General features: G+C 37.8%; 1 protein-coding gene across 7 annotated transcripts in view; it reads right to left on the bottom strand.

Moving 5' to 3' along the window:
• EML6 (EMAP like 6) overlaps positions 1-17,924 on the bottom strand; it is a 356,906-nt gene that overhangs the window by 97,316 nt on the left and 241,666 nt on the right. For all 7 annotated transcript variants that reach the window (XM_036873387.1, XM_036873381.1, XM_036873382.1 and 4 more), the window contains 5 exons: positions 12,364-12,531; positions 11,321-11,427; positions 7,894-8,012; positions 5,729-5,915; positions 3,635-3,740 (listed from right to left, as the gene is read on the bottom strand). In XM_036873387.1, the coding sequence (XP_036729282.1) occupies positions 3,635-3,740; positions 5,729-5,915; positions 7,894-8,012; positions 11,321-11,427; positions 12,364-12,531 (687 nt within the window). The remainder of the gene's footprint in view (positions 1-3,634; positions 3,741-5,728; positions 5,916-7,893; positions 8,013-11,320; positions 11,428-12,363; positions 12,532-17,924) is intronic.

The raw sequence follows: 17,924 nt of genomic DNA on the forward strand, positions 1-17,924 counted from the left end.
GACTCAGGGCTGTTCTAGGACAGGGGTCTCTTTTCACGAGGGTGCTGTTCCACGTGGCAGCCTCTATGCCCCACCATGCCCACACCACCTTTACACTGGAGAGTAGGGGTGGAGGCAGCTGCAGGCACGGCCATCAGGTAGAAGGAGTGAGGAAGTAGGGGGGCACAATGAGTGGTCCAGGTACGACTCTCATGCTAAAAGTTCACACCAGCCCTGGTGGAGGGCAGGGGCAGGAAAGGGCAGGAGGACTGAGAGGGAGAGCACAGCCGGCACAGCTTCCACCAGCTGACGGCCCCAGGCCTGGTGGCTTTCTCACGGGACTGAGAGCCAGGAGACCTGGGTCCTCGCTCTGGATCTGCCACTGTCTGACTTTTACCGCAGCCATACAACCAAACTCTCTGGATCTTCATTCTTGGCCTATAAAGTGGTGCAGGCATCTGTTTAAGACTAAAGCTGTATCACTATGACACAAGGTACTACTATCAATATAAATTAAATCAAAGAGGCTTCAGGCCACACCTTCAGTAGGGCCATAGAGACCACAAAGATCAATCGACCACAGTTCATCTGCATGTAACCATACACGGTGATGGATCAAACACAGTACATACTTCCTTACTTCCTGAATAGTCCTTAATGTTAGCGCTTTCTCAAACTATCACCTAGCTTCCTTTCTGCCATTTATAAATTAACATCGTATTTCAACTCTGAGACAAAAATATAATTTTCCACAAGCAAAAATACCACATTTGCGGCATAAATGGGCTCTTTCTTAGTGACTATTATCTGGGGAATAGAGAATGTATTGTTAAAACTGAAATATCCTTTTTATGCAGAAAATATTTTATATCTGGGCATTTCTTTATTTGCCCAAAATGGGAATTAGAGGCAGTGACAGAATCAGCTTCTCAGCCTCTTCCAGAGTGCCTGGTTTCTCTATCCCGGGCAATGATTTAGGGGCTGCCTTACGAGGGGAAGATTTCTAAGTGCAGCTAATTTCTCGATCTTCCTTTTATAAAACTACTAAGCCCAGAAGAGACATAAGCTCTCAGAAATGCAGAGATCAAGTTACTGGGTCCCAGCTTATTGCTACTAACTTGCCTCATAATCAATGCTTTTGATCAACATTCCTCTAATCTCTTCTCTAAAGGTATTCAGCATGAGTTGGCTCTTCTGATTTTCCTAAATTTAAAAACCAAAAATTTAATCAATTCTCTAGAAAAAATAATCTGATGATTATTGAATTCTATTTCTAGTATTCTAAATTTCCTGCCACTGTTTACACATTAATACACATACACACATTTCAGGTGAAGTCAGTGAGTAGATGATATTTTGAGTTCTACTCTTTTTCTTAACTTGATACATAGAAATGTGTATGAAATACACATGGTCCACATACTTGTCATTTTGAATTACAGCTTTTGTTAAACAGTGCCAAATTGTCTCCTAGAATAATTGAGTCAATTTGCAACGTTGCTGACAATATGAATATGAAAGTCTCCATAATTTAGTACACATTTAGGTTTTATTATTTTATTTAATGGGTATCTTACCACTCTTCTAGAACATACTTATTAATATAATTTTTATATTAAGTATACACATGTGTATCTGCTAGCAAGTTAATTTAGGAAAAGAACACAGTTCAGCCATCAGGTAGAACTATTAAAAAAAAAAAAAGCAGAAATCCAATCACATCTTTGGAATAGAATCTTATTTGAACTCAAATTATAGTTTCATTTTAGATTTTACTGCTTTATCAAGGATACATGGTACACTTACTAAAGTTGTATGTACATCAAACTCCTGGAAGTTTAGGACTTTGCATTCACCGTTTATCAGGTGCATTATCTGGGCCTTCAACTGGCAGGTGGTAGCCAAGTAATTCTCTCTTCCTTGCTACTCATGCCTTATGTACCTCACATGCCCACCAGTGTAGAGTATGAACAATTTTGCTTTGATTTTTACTAATTCAATAACCAAAGTATTGAATAACTTCTAATAGTGATATAACAACTCAGATTTGTATAGTAGTTTACAGCGTATGAGAATAAGCATGTGACACTCACACAAATCTGTACCATGTGATTGGTCAGACAATAAAGATAACTTTCATCCAAAGATGGTTTACAATGTGAAGTTCTAGTAGCAGTAGTGAAAGGCAAGACAGAGCGCATTAAGCAAAACTTCATTCATTTATTCATTCATTCATTCACATTTTTGGAGTAGCTTCTGTGTCTGCAGCATGTGCAGTGGGGAACAGAGAGATGGGCTAGATGAGTAGTTTACTGTCTGAGAAGGGCATAGGAGCTGCTAACACACATAACTACTGTACCACATAGACTCTAACAGGTACCACAAGAGCAATGACAACAAATGGGCTAAGGGATGCAGAAGAAGGCACAGGACATTTCTCCCTGGAAGGATGGAGGAGAAAACTTTCAGCTTGGTCTTAAAGGATGGTTGGACTTGAACAGACACATGGGAACAGCATGAGCAAAGGAACACAGGCAAAAAGAAGGACAGGAGTGCATTTAGGTTCTACAGTTAGGTAGATGGAAAGGAGCACGAGTGGGTTAGTGGGTGAAAACACTGCAAAGGAAGGTTGAGGCCAGATCATAGAAGGCCATGAATGTCCAACCACGGGCTCAGCCCTGAGTCAGTCAACCAAGGGGAGTTCATGTGGTAGCAATGTAATTGCACTTCCAGAAGACTCCAGAAATGGGCAGGATGGATTGGACAAAGTGGGGATGGAATCAGAGACCAGCATAACCACCATGCACAGACGAGAGGAAGTTCGGGCCTGAACAAGGAGAGTAGAGAGGGAGGTACATAAGAGAGAGACTGGGGTTGTGAAATGGAATGTAACAACCAACATTATACACATTGCACATATTAAACATTTGAACGGAATTTAGAAAAAGGAAATTACAGAATCAGTTTTCTGTAGAAAGCTTAGAAACTTTTTCTACAGATCTAATATCTACATTGGGGTTATTAAAAATTTCTAGATTGAAAACACCTTTTGCGATAGGCCCTCATTCTTCAATTCTAGCATAAAGAAATGGCGTTACTCTAAAGAAAATTATATTTATAAGTTAGTATTTTTTTTAACAGCACTGTGTTAAAATTTTAAATTAAGGAGGTGGAAACTTCAGTTCTATTTTTTCAGTATGAAATTTTATTTCCAAAACACCAGTGATGTAAAGTGGACCTTTGCAGAAAATTTGCACCCCTCGCTCTAGTTCTTTACATTTTAAATCACAGGTGCTGTGTTCCCACTTATTTGGAGAGATGAAATTGATGTTCTGAGTCACTGCCAGACATTTGCAACTAAGTCTTTCAATGGTAACAGCTGCTCTGGATTTCAAATCTCTCAAGCAAATGCAGAACACAGTGTGAGCTCTGGGTAATGAGTTGGCAGAGAGAAAATGAGGAAGATGAGGAAAGGAAGTGTGATCATATTCACACATCTGATTTCCAGTCTAAGACTGGGTAGCTGACACACGAAGGGCTTACCTCCTTACAAGCAGGACTAAACTAAATAAAAGGATTTTTTTTTTTTTAAAAACAAACCCAAAATAAATATGGAAGCATCTGTCAACGACTCCGGTGGCAAACTGGTGCTTACCTGAAAAATCGAGCGCACACACTCCTCTCTGATGTTGTCCTTTCAACAGTGACAAACATTTTAGAGTCTGCGTGTCCCACACATGAATAGCAGCATCTCTCCCAACCTGAAATTACAGGATGAGTGTTATTAACAAATTATAAATTATAATAAGAATGATTTTGTTCCTTAGAGTCAAGTGCCGCTCAGAAATCAAAACCCACACATTTGGAGAGTAGGAAGACCCTGGGAAGTCATCTGGTCCAACTCCACTGTCTTCCAGATGAGGAAACTGAGGCACAGGGTCTAAGGGTCTTGTTCTGGCATCAAGGTGGGTGCCAGCAGAATCTAACCTGGTACATGTCTCCCAGTTAAGAGATATTTAAAACTCTGGTTCAAATGTCCACTGTGCTTTGTTTTTGTCAGTTAGTTCTACCCTTCCCTTCTGCCTTCTCAACTCCACACATGATTCCACTCAGCTGTATGTTTTCATGGCACTATCCTCAGAGTTCTTTTACCCACCTCAATTATTTACCCACCTCAAGAAGGCCTGGCCCTACTTCTCCCCCTGGGAAATGAAAGTTTCATGGCTTAACTCTCTGTCATTAAGGTGGCTTCTCCTCAAGGGGACACAAGCTTCTATCATACCAATTCCCAACAACAGAGAAAACTGTAATACTAAGGTGGTTTTCCTCACTTATAATGCATAGGGAGAAAAAACCCTTTTGGGTATGATGACTCTAAAAGGGAAAATGGGACATAAAGCCATGCACATAACTGAGCAGAGTCTGGCCAACTCCTACACTGGCCTGTGGAGGCCCAGTTACCCCTGGAGTGGCTATTGGCATACTGGTCTGCCTCCCAATTACAGTATAGAGTGTGGTATCTCCTCAGGGGTTTATGTAAAGAACCAATCTCTGTTTTTTCTTTCAAAGGAAGACTATTAAACACCCATGAATAAAGCATCTTCTGTTTCTAAGAAAGACAATAAAGGGGGAGGGGGCAGGAAAGAGTGAAAAGGCAAAGTAGTGATCAATTACTTATAAAATAATGTCAGAATAGATGGTCTAATTTGCAGTTGGAGGAGCAGCAAACCAGTGTTTCAATTAATGGCTCTTCCGTTATGGAGGACTGTAATCCTTTTACAAATATAAGAGCTACGAACTCTTCTCCCCCCAAATGCACATTTCTGGGGGTTGACTCCCGTCAGGCCCTCAGTTTCATCCATGGATCTCATGAACATCAGGCTATAAACCCTGTTCAAACACTTCTACCTCCTGTATGTCAAGTCTCAGAAATAGTTCGTTGTCTCATGTTAATCTTTGACCCTCATACCAGTAGTTTTTCTTGGAATTTGCCACTTAGATGTTGAGGATCAGGTGAAGTATTACCTACAGTTAAAAGCCCATGATAAAACTGAACAAAAATGTAATCTATACATTGGTAGAAAAGAGCACAACACTGAAAATACTGTTGACAATATTACTGCTTTACCAGCAAGACAATAAATCTGAGTTTAACAGATTCTCTGTTTACTGAGTTTACTTCTATCCTCCTCCTTTTCCACACAAAATGATTGACTACAGGGCTCTATTTTGAGCAGCTTTTCAATTATAGACTCAATCCAAAGTTTAGGCATTCCAAAATGGTTCATATAAAGTTTAGTTTTTTGAAGGTTAAAATATAATAAACTAGCCAAAGTTCATATGACTAAGTTTTACAAAAATAACTATACACTGGATGTTACAGTAGTATAAAAGATGGTTCATTCAATAAACATTTATTGAGTACCTAGGATATACTAAGTTCTGGGTAAACAGTAATGAGGAGAATATATTAAGACTTCATGGGATTTACAATACTCTTGTTTTACCTAATCCTATTCATAGATCTCATCATGTTAGAATAAGAATCCCTCAAAGTCTTCCCAAAAGTGCTGGAATGTATTGGTTGACTCTCCCACCATCATGAAATGATCCAGCATTCACTGCACTTTCAGCTTCCTGCCTTATGTTTATTTCTACCAGGTATTTCTTGAATTTCTCATATGTAAACTGAATTCAAAATTAAATCCTCTCTTTGGCTAAACTCCCATCTTACAGGAGAGATATATACCTGCCCAGTGGCCACATAGTCCTTCACTGGATGGATGGTCAGGCTGAGAATGTCATCATCGTGTCCCAGGTACAGCCTCTGGGAGTGTTGTTGCCTATTGTACACGACAGCAACTGCAGCAATGTGATAGACCACTTCTCCAGCTTGTGTGTAGAACAGATTGTTTCTACAATCGTAGCCTCTATAGCTGAAGCACAGGTCCAAGAAATGCACAGTAGTTGAACGCACAGTGAATGAACAGAGCAGAAGTTGTGAGAAGATAAAGTTAACATGTTAATATGGACATGGACAAGCAGAACCCAGGTGTCTCCACAGTTGCCTAGGACAGTGATCTTCAATGGGGGTAATGAGGACCTCTGAGGGCATGTGATGACTTTCTAAGGGGCAAATGGACACTGATAATTTTAACAGAATCTATTTCCAGATCCTCAGCTACTATATGTGCTTTCTCTTAAAACTGACTAGTCTGAGAACACACCTGTGATGAGGTACTGGTTTTCCTTTCCCACCTCCCCTTTCCTAATCGCCTTCCTCCCAATTTAGGAAGTCATTCCTCTCATCCATCGGGACTCTTACTATGGTATATTACCCTGGAATGTCAAACCTTCCAGGGACACCAAAACAAATACAAGTGCGGATGGATGTTGAAAGTGAATAACTCTAACAATTGGGTAAGAAATCCTTTTGCGAGTCAAGTGACTTCCAATTCTTTGCTTTTAACAAATTTGAACAGTGATTTAACTGAATTGTTAGCTGATGGATCATTAAACTACATTTTTGTGTGATATATCAAAATCACGACACATATTTTTGGCCTATAACAAAGAGGAGTTTAAAGAATTGATTACCATTGCTGTGATAAAACTGCCTCTATTCTCATCTACTTAAGTAGCTAGATATGAATAAGCTTTCTTAGTGCTTATATTAAAAAGTGAAAAAATGGAATAGATTCAATGCTAAACTGTTACCCTCTAGCAATAAGAAATATATATGCACATATATCTGAACTCACTGAAAGAATTCTATCTTATTAAAAGAATTTTTCCAATAAAATTATTTATGTTTAATAACTATCAGAATTTGTACTATATTTATGTTGATTTGGCCAGCTATTTATTACTAATAGTTATAACAATAATTAAATCCAGAAAAAAATTGTTAATGCTTAGAGTAGCACTGTCCAACAGAACTATTATGTGAGTCACATAGGTAATTGAAAAATTTTCTAATTGTCACATTAAAAAAAAAAAAGGGAAAGATGAAACTTATCTTAAGAACATTTAACCCATTATGTCCAAAATATTATAATGTCCACATGTAATCAGTATAAAACATTTTAATGAGGTAAATTTCTTTTTCATGCTAAGTCTTCAAACTCTGGTGTGCATTTTCCACATACAGCACATTTAGACCAGCCACATTTCAAGTGATCATTGGCTACAAGTAGATATCGTACCAGACAGCACAGAGTTAGAGACTTATGGTCACAGGGAATTAAATTTAAATTGAACATATAGATATGTTTTTTCCTTGTTGAAGTTATGACAGGGTAATCAAAAAAAGACTTACAAGCATAAAAGTATTATATTAGGGTAAAATTCTGTGGGAGAAGTAGAATAGAAATATGAGTTCATGTATTTGTTATATTGATGATAATGGGAATCAAATATCTATGGCATTTGGGTTCCACTGGAGCCATCTAAATAAATAATGTGAGTATTTATAAAACACAAGATATATTCTTCACAACCATTTAAGCTTAGGTTGAAAAATCTTAGATGTCAACTTAAAGTGTGGAAGGTTGTACATGATTTTCAAAATTCAAAATTATTTGGGGTACACGTGAACAAAAGCATTTGAAGGAAATACTGTCCTGGGAAACCAGCTGAATAGAGCAGGAGTTATGGCATAAAGGAAGCAGAGATGGAGAGAATGAAATGAAATAACAATGAGTGGCAGTAACACATGCAACACGAAAGTACATGAAGTGTGAAAAATCTAGATACACACACTGAGATGGCCATAGAACACTGAGAAAACTGGACAGAGAGTCGTGGTTAAAATATTAACCGCAGGTAAGTGCAAACTGGAGAGAAGAGCCAGCCTGAATTGGGGTAGCACTGAGAAGGATGACAAGGTGATAAGGCTGGTGACAGGCCACCCACCCATGTATGAACTGGAGTTTCAAGCTGTCCTCAGGAGCCTTTTCTCGTTTGAGGAAGGACACTGCATGGTTTTTCTCTTTACTTTGTTGCTTTAGCTGAGGTAGATCTTCTTTGTAAACCTTCAAGCATAACAGAAACATTTAGTTAGAGACTCTTCAGGTTTCAAATATATTAATGTCTTGACATTCTCAGGAAATCTTTAATTGCAGGAACTCAAGTTTTTTAAAACATAAGAAGCTAAAAATGGTCACAAGAGACAAAGAAGGGCATTATATAATGATAAAGGGGTCAACTCATCAAGAAGATATAACAATGGTAAATATTTATGTACCCGACATCAGAGCATCTAAATATACAAAGCATATATTAACAACTAAAAGAAGAAATAAATATCAATACAATAATAGTTGGAAACTGTAAAACCCCACTCCCAACAAAGGACTGATCATCCAGACAGAGAATCAATAATGAAAGAGCAGATTTGAACAATACTACAGACCAAATATCCTAACAAATACAGAACATTTCATCTATCAGCAGCAGAACATACATTCTTCTCAAGCACACAAGGAACATTTTCTAGGACAGATCATGTTAGACCACAAAACAAGGCTCAATAAATTTAAGAAGATTGAAATTATATCAAGTATATTTTCTGACCACTATAGTATGAAACTAGAAATAAGTAACAGGAAGAAAGCTGGGAAAGTCACAAATATACAAAAATCAACACACTCCTCAACAACTAATGGATCAAAGAAGAAATCAAAAAGGAAATTTTAAAAAATCTTGACACAAATGAAAATGGAAACGCAACATACCAGAACTTACAGGATACAGCAAAAGCATTTCTCAGGGGAAATTTTGTAGTTAATAAACATATACATTAAGGAAAAAGAAAGATCTCAGATAAAGAACTTAATATTATACCTCAAGGAACTAGAAAAAAAAGTTTGGACTTAGTTTGGACACTAAGTCCAAAGTTAGCAGAAGAAAGGAAGTAATAGAGATTAGCACAGAAATACATGAAATAGAGAATAGGAAAACAACAGAAAAAATTAACAAAACTAAGAGTTGGTTCTTTGAAAAGACAAACAAAATTGAGAACATAAGACATGAGATTGAATTTTACTTTTTTCTAATGAACAAAACTAACTTGAAATGTCTTTTAAATCATTGGGATTTAAAAGAATTTTTAAAAAAATTTTGCTATTATGTTTCTAAATCAATTTATATCCAGAAAATATATTACTTTTCTGATAAATAAGAAAGGAAATTATTAAATAAAATTATCAATAAAATATAATTTAAATATTTTGTTGTAATTTCTTTTAAGGCAAGAAATCTCTTGATGATTCAGAAATGTGTGAAATGTGGGCCACATGAATCATGGTGATCACTCTTTGGAATTATCCTTCTTTCATGACCTCATGAATCTTTCAGATCAGACTCTGGGATACAGAGCAAAGCTCTTGGTCTAACCTAGGACCTAAAATGTGCTGCTGACTGAGACAACATTCTCGATAATTTAAATGTAGATAAAATCATGTAGATAAAATTTTGTCTATCATGTATTTATGCCCTACTATCAAGAGATATAAATTTAACACATTTAAATGAAATACAATTCATAATTTCTCATCTTCATATAGGAAAGTTTTCATTTAATCAAACTACATTACAAAAAAATCATGAAAATATTATAATGAAGTTCATATTTAGGATTTGACCAAAAATCGTTTAAAAAAAATGGAAGTCAGAAGATATCTCACTACTGCCTTGTCTATTACAGATGCAGTGAACTAAGCTTTTAAAATCTAATGATAATTATTCATCTGAATTCATGATGCTTTCATCAGTTCATCAACTACTTTAGAGAACTGAATTCTAGTCTTGGTATTTCTACTGCTTATTTGAACAAGTCTCATAACCTCTGTGGGCCTCAAAGTCCCATCTGTAGAACAGACTCCCTGCTCAGGAACAACTCAGGAATCAAATATAGACAACATGAATTAAATAATCTAGGTGAAAGCTTTAGAAAGTAAGATGTCAGGGAGAATATATAAATCCTAGGCATGAATTGCAATTGAGTCATTCCTTTTCATTCTTTTACTAGCACTATTTTTATTAAATAGAAACATCCCAACTAAAAAAATTGCATTTCTTTTTCCCTAAATTGTATGTTTATTTTGCTTAAATTCCATTTCCCCTTGATATTAGGGTATAATATTGTTTAATATTTGCATGATATTAATAATTTCCTTTCAAATCTTTATCTTTAGTAGTTTTATAGCATAATATATTGTACCAATACACAGTCAAACCGATTTAGTCTTGAAGTTAACCTAAACCATCAGTTGGACTACTTTTGTACTAATCTAATTTTTCAAATACTGAATCAGTGAGTGACAATTATGGGTTGGTAAAAAAAGTCATCATCTGAAAAGTTGTACATTCAGAGCTTACGTAGAGGCAAAGCCAAGTAGCACGTACAATGTGTGCTTTGGAGAGAAGCCCAGATCCACTACAGGCAATGTGGATGTGGGCAAAGTACTCAGCCTCTCAGGGGTTACTGTGGGGTTGGATTCGGTGTATGTAAAGCACAGGATCTGGCCCCATAGAGACACCTGATACATGGCAGCTGCCATAGGCCTGTGTGGTAAGTTTCCATGGGGCAACACTGACGGTTGCTGTGTCTGAAATCTGAAATCTTATTCACTCCATGTTCATGTATGGAATCCGCTTCACATACCTCTGTTAAATGACAAGGAAGAAAATAGAACCCCTAGGGTTATCACCATTAAGAAGGTGATACCTGTCCAGATTCCAATGAAGGATTACGCGCTTTAATACAATTTAGTGCTAAAATTAAGTGCCTATTTTCAAAAAATTTGGTTGTAATTGTCCAACTTTTCTACTAAAGATGATTTCTGACTGGAAGGATAATGTGCATTGTATTTGGGCTTTTACTTTAATTAAATGGATAACGGTCTCCATAAATTAAGAGAGAAATCAGGACAACAGCTCATTTGCAAACAACCATGCCTCCAGGGATACCTATTCTATAAAGAAAACACATGCTTTAATGATCTGCTAAGAAAATGAAAAATCTTGTAACTTACTTGCACATTTTTCTGTAAAAAATATTTTAAAGTTTTAGCTGCTAGGAAGGCAGAAAACCCAAACTGTCATAGGTTCCGTTTTGAAAATTTGCTACTACCTCTACTTAAAATTTTTTTACTGATATGATCCAGTAAATGCCTTATTTCAAATCTGTATTTAAAGATAAGAAGTAGGCAATTTTCCTAATTCTTTTCTTGATTTTCTTCTGCCTAAGCACTAACCAATTTGAGTGCAATGTCCAAATTCAATGAGATCGAGATTTGGGGTTATAAGGCATTTGTAATGAGGCTCCCTGTTTACTGACCTGGCGATCATAATTGATTTGAGTTTCTTGCTCAATATCAGAGTCCAACTCCGGCACGTCAGATAAATCCGAATCAGATTCTTCACTATAGGAATCGGAGCCACCTTCTGCAGAAACACCCCGTGAGAAACAAGCAGAAATTCTGAGACTCTAAATGGCTAAAAATTTTATTTAAAATTTTTTCCTCTCCTATTGAGGTCAATAAAAATAACTACACCATAGTTTTCATTTGTTGTAGATTCTTAAAACACCTTTATTTTTCATCTTTTTGTTAAGTTCACCATACCTCTAACCCCCTTTTCAGGAGTATTACCAGACTAGGATAACTCCCCCCACTATTTCCACACTTCTATTAGATAACAGATCTTTGGGTTTTAAATTTTGTTTTGAAAGTGAAAAAAAGGGGGCGGCGGGGCTAGGTTTTCCCAAGGAGAAGGCTGGGACAGAAGGAAATCCAACCACTCAGTTCAGTAAAGATCCTCATTAGCCTGTTAACATGCCCACCCATGTTGGTAATTGCCATGGTCAAAATTGCTGCAGAACCCCTCCCAATAAGAACATCTCCTCACATATTACATGATCATTCCTACCAACATCACAGTAAATTAAAGGACTATACACATCCATTGAACTGGAACACAGTGGCCGTGATTGTGGACCATTCTCTGAATCCCATTCAGGAAGCAACTTCTATTCCAAATGTTACCTTGTCACCTGACCCAGCAGACCCACCACCTGTTAGAATCGTCCTAAGGAGGCCGAGATGTATCTGTTCGTGTTATTCTCAAAAGTTAATTCTTCATGTAAGCCTTAGACCTTCAACTTGCATTTGGTATAAGCAAAATCCTTTGAAGGAAATTATCCAACTGACCCATATTCAATTGGCCCATATCTCAAAAGTTTTTTCTGTTCTTTTAAATTTATTGTAGGAATGAATTTTTCAAAACAGCTTTAACTCTTTACCTTAAGAAGAGATGTTAGACCATTCTTTGAAATTTTTATTGAAAAATAAATAGATGTTGAAAAATTATTACTGGTTTTACCCTGGGGTGCTGTTTCCAGCAGGCCATTGCTGACACCTTCTGGAATAAATCTCCACTGGAAAACCGAGTGGTCAGCCCCTCCTGTGCTTAATACCCACTGAAAGTCATGAGACCAGCGGACGTTTGTGACATGTGCAGAATGACCCACATACTTTCTAAATTTGGCTCCTGAAAAGATATTTTTGAGGAGAAGATTAGTTGTGCAAAAAATAGAATTTGTTGGTTAAAAAATTACATTCTATTCATGTTGAGAAGTAAAAGCTTTAAATATATTAGAAAATATAATTTCAATCTTATATATAATAACAAATAATCAAAGGCTCCAAAAGATATCTCAAACATTCCAGTATGGATTAAGCTAAAACTGGATCTTAAAATTTAAGCCCTGTGTCTAAAGACACTTCTGAACCTGTTCCAAATAACACCTACTGCTTCACTGATTCTGAAAATAAATGCTAAAGAATGAACATCTTACACATTCTTATTTAAATACAAGATGCAACAGGCAATCCTTTAACTGGGAAATGGAAAATACTTCTGCGGCGGGGTGGGGGTAGTAAAATTGTGGTTTGGAGTCATGTAGATGTAGAGTTGGGAGAATGAATTTTTTTTCACTTAAATTGATTGCTTTACTCAGTAAACACCATCCCCAGGTAGTGAATGCAACAGAAAAGCTATGTGAACATATATTTGTGGTTGAATAACTGCAGCAAAGTCTCCAGTGTATGGTGAGTACATAGGAGCATAAAGGCACTCATGGAAATAAGCAAGATCCATCTTATCATGTGGAGGCCTAGGACCCCAAAGACTATGAGAGATTTCTGGGGCCAACAAGCACACTATCCCTCCTTCAGAAATACTTCTACCTATTACAGCCCCTCTAAACGAAATCTCTTTAATGGGGGAAAGGGCCATCTCTTCAACTATCACATGTTTAAAATTAAAATACCCACTGGAGAGATAATGATTTAAATTTATATGTAGGCGGAAATGACTGACACATGTCCCTTCCCTGACAGCGTGTTCTGACCAGGTGAGGTCTTATTATATCAAGGCTTCCAAAAAAGACAAGGGGAATGCTGCCACAGAAGGGGAAAGCAAGGACTTGAGTCTCAAAAGCAACCATGCCCATTTCAAAGAGTTTTCTAAATCAGTTTTGGTAATTTAATGAAGTCAAACAGATTCCAACTCCGGTCAGCTGGAAATGCTGGCTGATGATAAATCAATAATTATGAAGTAAATATATATTCTTCCCATATCTCTATAGATCTTGTTGGGCTATTCTTTGCTGCCCTGACCTTTAGACCCTCCTCAGAAATGATTTAAACCATCTCTTTGGAGTTGTTTAAAAAATGTCCACAATTCTAAAAAAATGTTAAACTCATAAAAGCACATGGTAGATTTGCAGTTATCAGGGACCTAGGGGGAAATGGGGAGATGCTGGTCAAAGATACACTTTCAGTTATAAGATGAATAAGTTCTGGGGATCTAACGTACACCATGGTGACTGTAGTTAATAATACCGTATTGTATATTTGAAAGTTGCCAAGAAAGTAGATCTTAAATGTTCTCACTAAACACACACACACACACGCACACACACACACAGGATAACTAACTGAGTTGATGGATATGTTAACTAACTTTAAAGTAGTAATCATTTCACAACATATACACATATATGAAATCACCATGTTGTATACTTTAAACTTACACAATATTATTTGTCAATTTTATCTCAGTAAAGCTGGAAAAAATATGTCCACAAATTATTTGATACAAATCAAAACAGAGTATGTCAAAAGTGAAGGTATGTGACATCCAAGAGGAGGTTATAAAAGGCACTGCAGATGCCTCCTTGCTCTTTCTTGGATCTCTAGATACCATGTGATAAGGACACTCAAGCAGCCTATGGAGAGGCTCACAAGGAACTGAGGCCTCCAGGCAAGAGCCAGGTGAGTGAGCATCTTGGAAGTGGATCTTTGGCTTCAGTCTAGCCTTCAGATGACTGCAGCTTCATGAGAGACCTGGAGAGCCGGCTAAGCTGCTCCTGAATTCCTGACTACCCAAAACTGTGAGATAATAAATGATTATTGATTTAAGCTGCTAAATTTGGGAGGGAGGGGAATTTGTTTTACAGCAATAGCTAGCTCATACACCATTGGGAGGCTGGAACTAGAACCTGCAAAAGCATTTCTGTCATCAATATTTAGGCCTTATCTCTCTGATCATTCTTCCTCTCTCTCCCTCACTTGCTCTACTCTAGGCTCACTGGCCTCTTTGCATGCCAGGCCCTCTTCTGTCTCTAGGCTTTTGCACTTGTGTTCCCTCAGTCTGGAATGCTCTTTCCCTGCATCTCTGAATGGCTGGTTCTCTTACCTCCTTCAGGTTTCTAGTCAAATGAAACTATCAGTGAGCCCTGCTTTGACCATCCTACTTAAAACAGCAATACTACACTGCCCGACCTGAGCACTCTTTACTCCCATTGTTTGCTTTATTTTTCATCACAGCACTTCTCACCATCAGATGTGTTTATATTGTCTTGTTTATTGACTGGGTCCCCTCAGTAGAACAAGAGCTCCAGGGACTTGTGCTTGTTTTATTCATTGACATATCTCCAGCCTCTAGAATAGCACTTAAATATTTATTGAATAAATGAAGGCCACATCCATCTCTTCCAAGGTTTTCCTTAGGACAATGAGTGACTCTACAAGGCCCCCCTTTATTCTCTGGACCCTAAGGAAGGCTCAGCCCTCAGCCCTCATCTCCTCTCTATTGATTCTTTCTCCTTGGCTTTAAATACTGTTGATATTCCCTCAGCTGCCAAACATTCATCTCCAACCCTGAACGCTCCCAAGAGTGTTGACAGCTTGTGTGCTATGCCCACTTGGATGTCTAATAGGCGCCTCAAACTTATCACAGAAAAACCAGGAGTTTCCCCTTCCCCTCCTACTCTGTTACCACCATAAAACACACACACACACGCACAAAACCTATTCCTTTCTCATTTTCCCATCTCTATAGATGGTGCTACCATCCACCCCGTTGCTCAAACCTAAAACTTAGGAGTCTTCCTCAATTCTTCTCTTTCCCTCTATTCCCACACCCAACCCATCAGCAAGACCTTCAGCTCTACCTTGACACTGTTTCCTAATCTCAACCACCTCTCTTCAGGTCTGTTCCTGACACCTTTGTCCAAGTCACATCATCTTTTACCCGGGCTCTTGCAATAATCTCTCTACTTGAAGCCTCCCCTTCCCTATTCCATCCCACACAATATCAAAGTGGTATTTTAAAAACTTAAATTGCTCATGTCACTCTTCCATTTAAAACCCTCAATAGTTTTCCACTGCACTTAGAATAAGACCCACATTTCTAACAGTTGCTTCAAGGCCCTTCATGCCTGGCCCCCACTGCCCTTCCAGCCTTGGAGTGCACAGCTCTCCCCTCGTTCATCATGCTCTAGACACACTGACCTTTCTGTTCCTGCATCAAGCTCATCCAAGCTCTACTGAAGGCCAGCACTTTCCCCTCCAAGGTCTAGGGTTTCTGCAACTCAAGTCTTACAGTATCCAGGACACTTGTCATAGGAGGTAGTTGTTCAAGGACTATGTGTATGTGTGTGTATGTGTGTGTGTATGTGTGTGTGTGTGTGTGAAGGATTAATGGAATGGCAGCACACAAGTGAAACATGGAGATCCTTGGCCTTGAGCCTCCCCTAGGAGCATGGGTAGATGCCAAGGGTGTTAAGATATGGTAAATGCCAATGAGCAAGGATTTGGATTTTACCTCATGTCAGTGTCTCGGGGGTGATGGTCAAACAGGATGCACTCTAAATGATATCAGGGAAAATTATCAGTATGGATCCTAATTATTTTAAGATTTGAAAACTGTCAAAAGGAAATGAGGAAAACAAATTGGTTCAGCTATGTAAAAATAATATGAATTGTAGTCATTTTCATTAACTGCAGAACACTTATGTCTAATTATTATGCAAAAGAATACTATGTACACATAATCATAAATGTGTCAATTAACTTGTGAGTTTTATTTAATCACAGTGGAAAACTATAATGTTTACTCAGTCTCCACACTTTCTCATAGTCATCAGCCCCTGCTAATATTTGGGTGTTTACATGTTCAAAAGTTGGGGGAATACTTGTCACTGGTACCTTGGTTATAGGGAGACAAGTTCCACCAACTGTTACCATTCTCATCAGCAACACTCTGTTATAAACTTCTCCACCAGTAGCTTTAGCACAAAAAGGCTCCAAGAGCCTAAATGACTCTGAGGCAAATTGCAAGATGTATAAACAATGTGTCATGAAAAGTAGAACAAGTCAGTTTGCTATGAGGACATGCATACTTCTGCAGATTGTTGAGGTGGGTTTTATTACTCTCACCATACTGTCACTCTGGCTGTCAATGTCTCCTTGTTCATTCAGATGTCTCCTGGCTGCCTTCATCCTCAGGGTTGTTTTACATATAAGGGTATCTCATTTTGACAAACAGCACTACTCACTGTACCTCCCTACCTGCCTCCCCCATCCTAATATGCTAACCCAAGATTTACATTTCCATTGCTATTTTCTAGACCCAAGTCTATCCTACAAGTCTCAATGACTCACAGGAAATACAAACTCTCACTGAATTCCCAAGTCCTGATACTTGAGACCAATAGTATTGCTTCTGACCCTCATGATGTTTCTTCTGAATCCTGAATTTCCAGATACCTTCTGGTTGCCTAACTTAACTTCTGCAAGTACATTACTCAATTTAACAAGACACGCCCTATTACTCAAAAGACCCATTATGGAGAAAGAGAACAGTTTGAATTAGGCATGATGAGGTAATGTTGTACCTCAAGCATTTTAATCTGATGGTCATTTTGCCAAGTGGAAGTGATGGTGGTTTTGTTATGCATTTTATGTTCAATTTTTTACCATAATTGTCACTGCTTCAAAACAGCCAGTTAGCTGAAAATGACTTTCTGATGACATTTTCAATCCCTTTCCTTGATTATTCTAAAAATCGTTCAAGTGAAAGGGTTTTCAGGCAACAGCATATCCCTACTGCTGATCAGATTTTCAGGGTGCAGGCAGGGAGTCTCAGAAAAGCCTGTGTATGGGCTTTGCCTGAACTTTTGAAGGAAGAGGACAGGGTCATTACATGATTAATTCAGTCACATTCTACAAAGCCTGACAGTGCCAGAAAAATTGAAGTGACAAGATTTTAACAACAATAAAACAAAAGAACAAAATGCAAGGGCAGAAAGGGTTGTTTTGAATCAAACTCTCTCAAAAATTTCACCAGTTATCAGTCTCCCAAAAGCAAAAATAAACAAATGGGACCTAATCAAACTTACAAGCTTTTGCACAGCAAAGGAAACCATAAACAAAATGAAAAGAACCTAAAGAGTAGGAGAAAATATTTACAAATAATGCAACCAACAGGGCTTAACTTCCAAAATATACAAACAGCTTATACAACTCAACAATAACAAAACAAACAACCTGATCAAAAAACGGGCGGAAGATCTAAATAGACATTTTTCCAAAGAA

This window comes from Balaenoptera musculus, chromosome 13, assembly GCF_009873245.2.
Source record: "Balaenoptera musculus isolate JJ_BM4_2016_0621 chromosome 13, mBalMus1.pri.v3, whole genome shotgun sequence".
Classification (NCBI taxonomy): domain Eukaryota; kingdom Metazoa; phylum Chordata; class Mammalia; order Artiodactyla; family Balaenopteridae; genus Balaenoptera; species Balaenoptera musculus.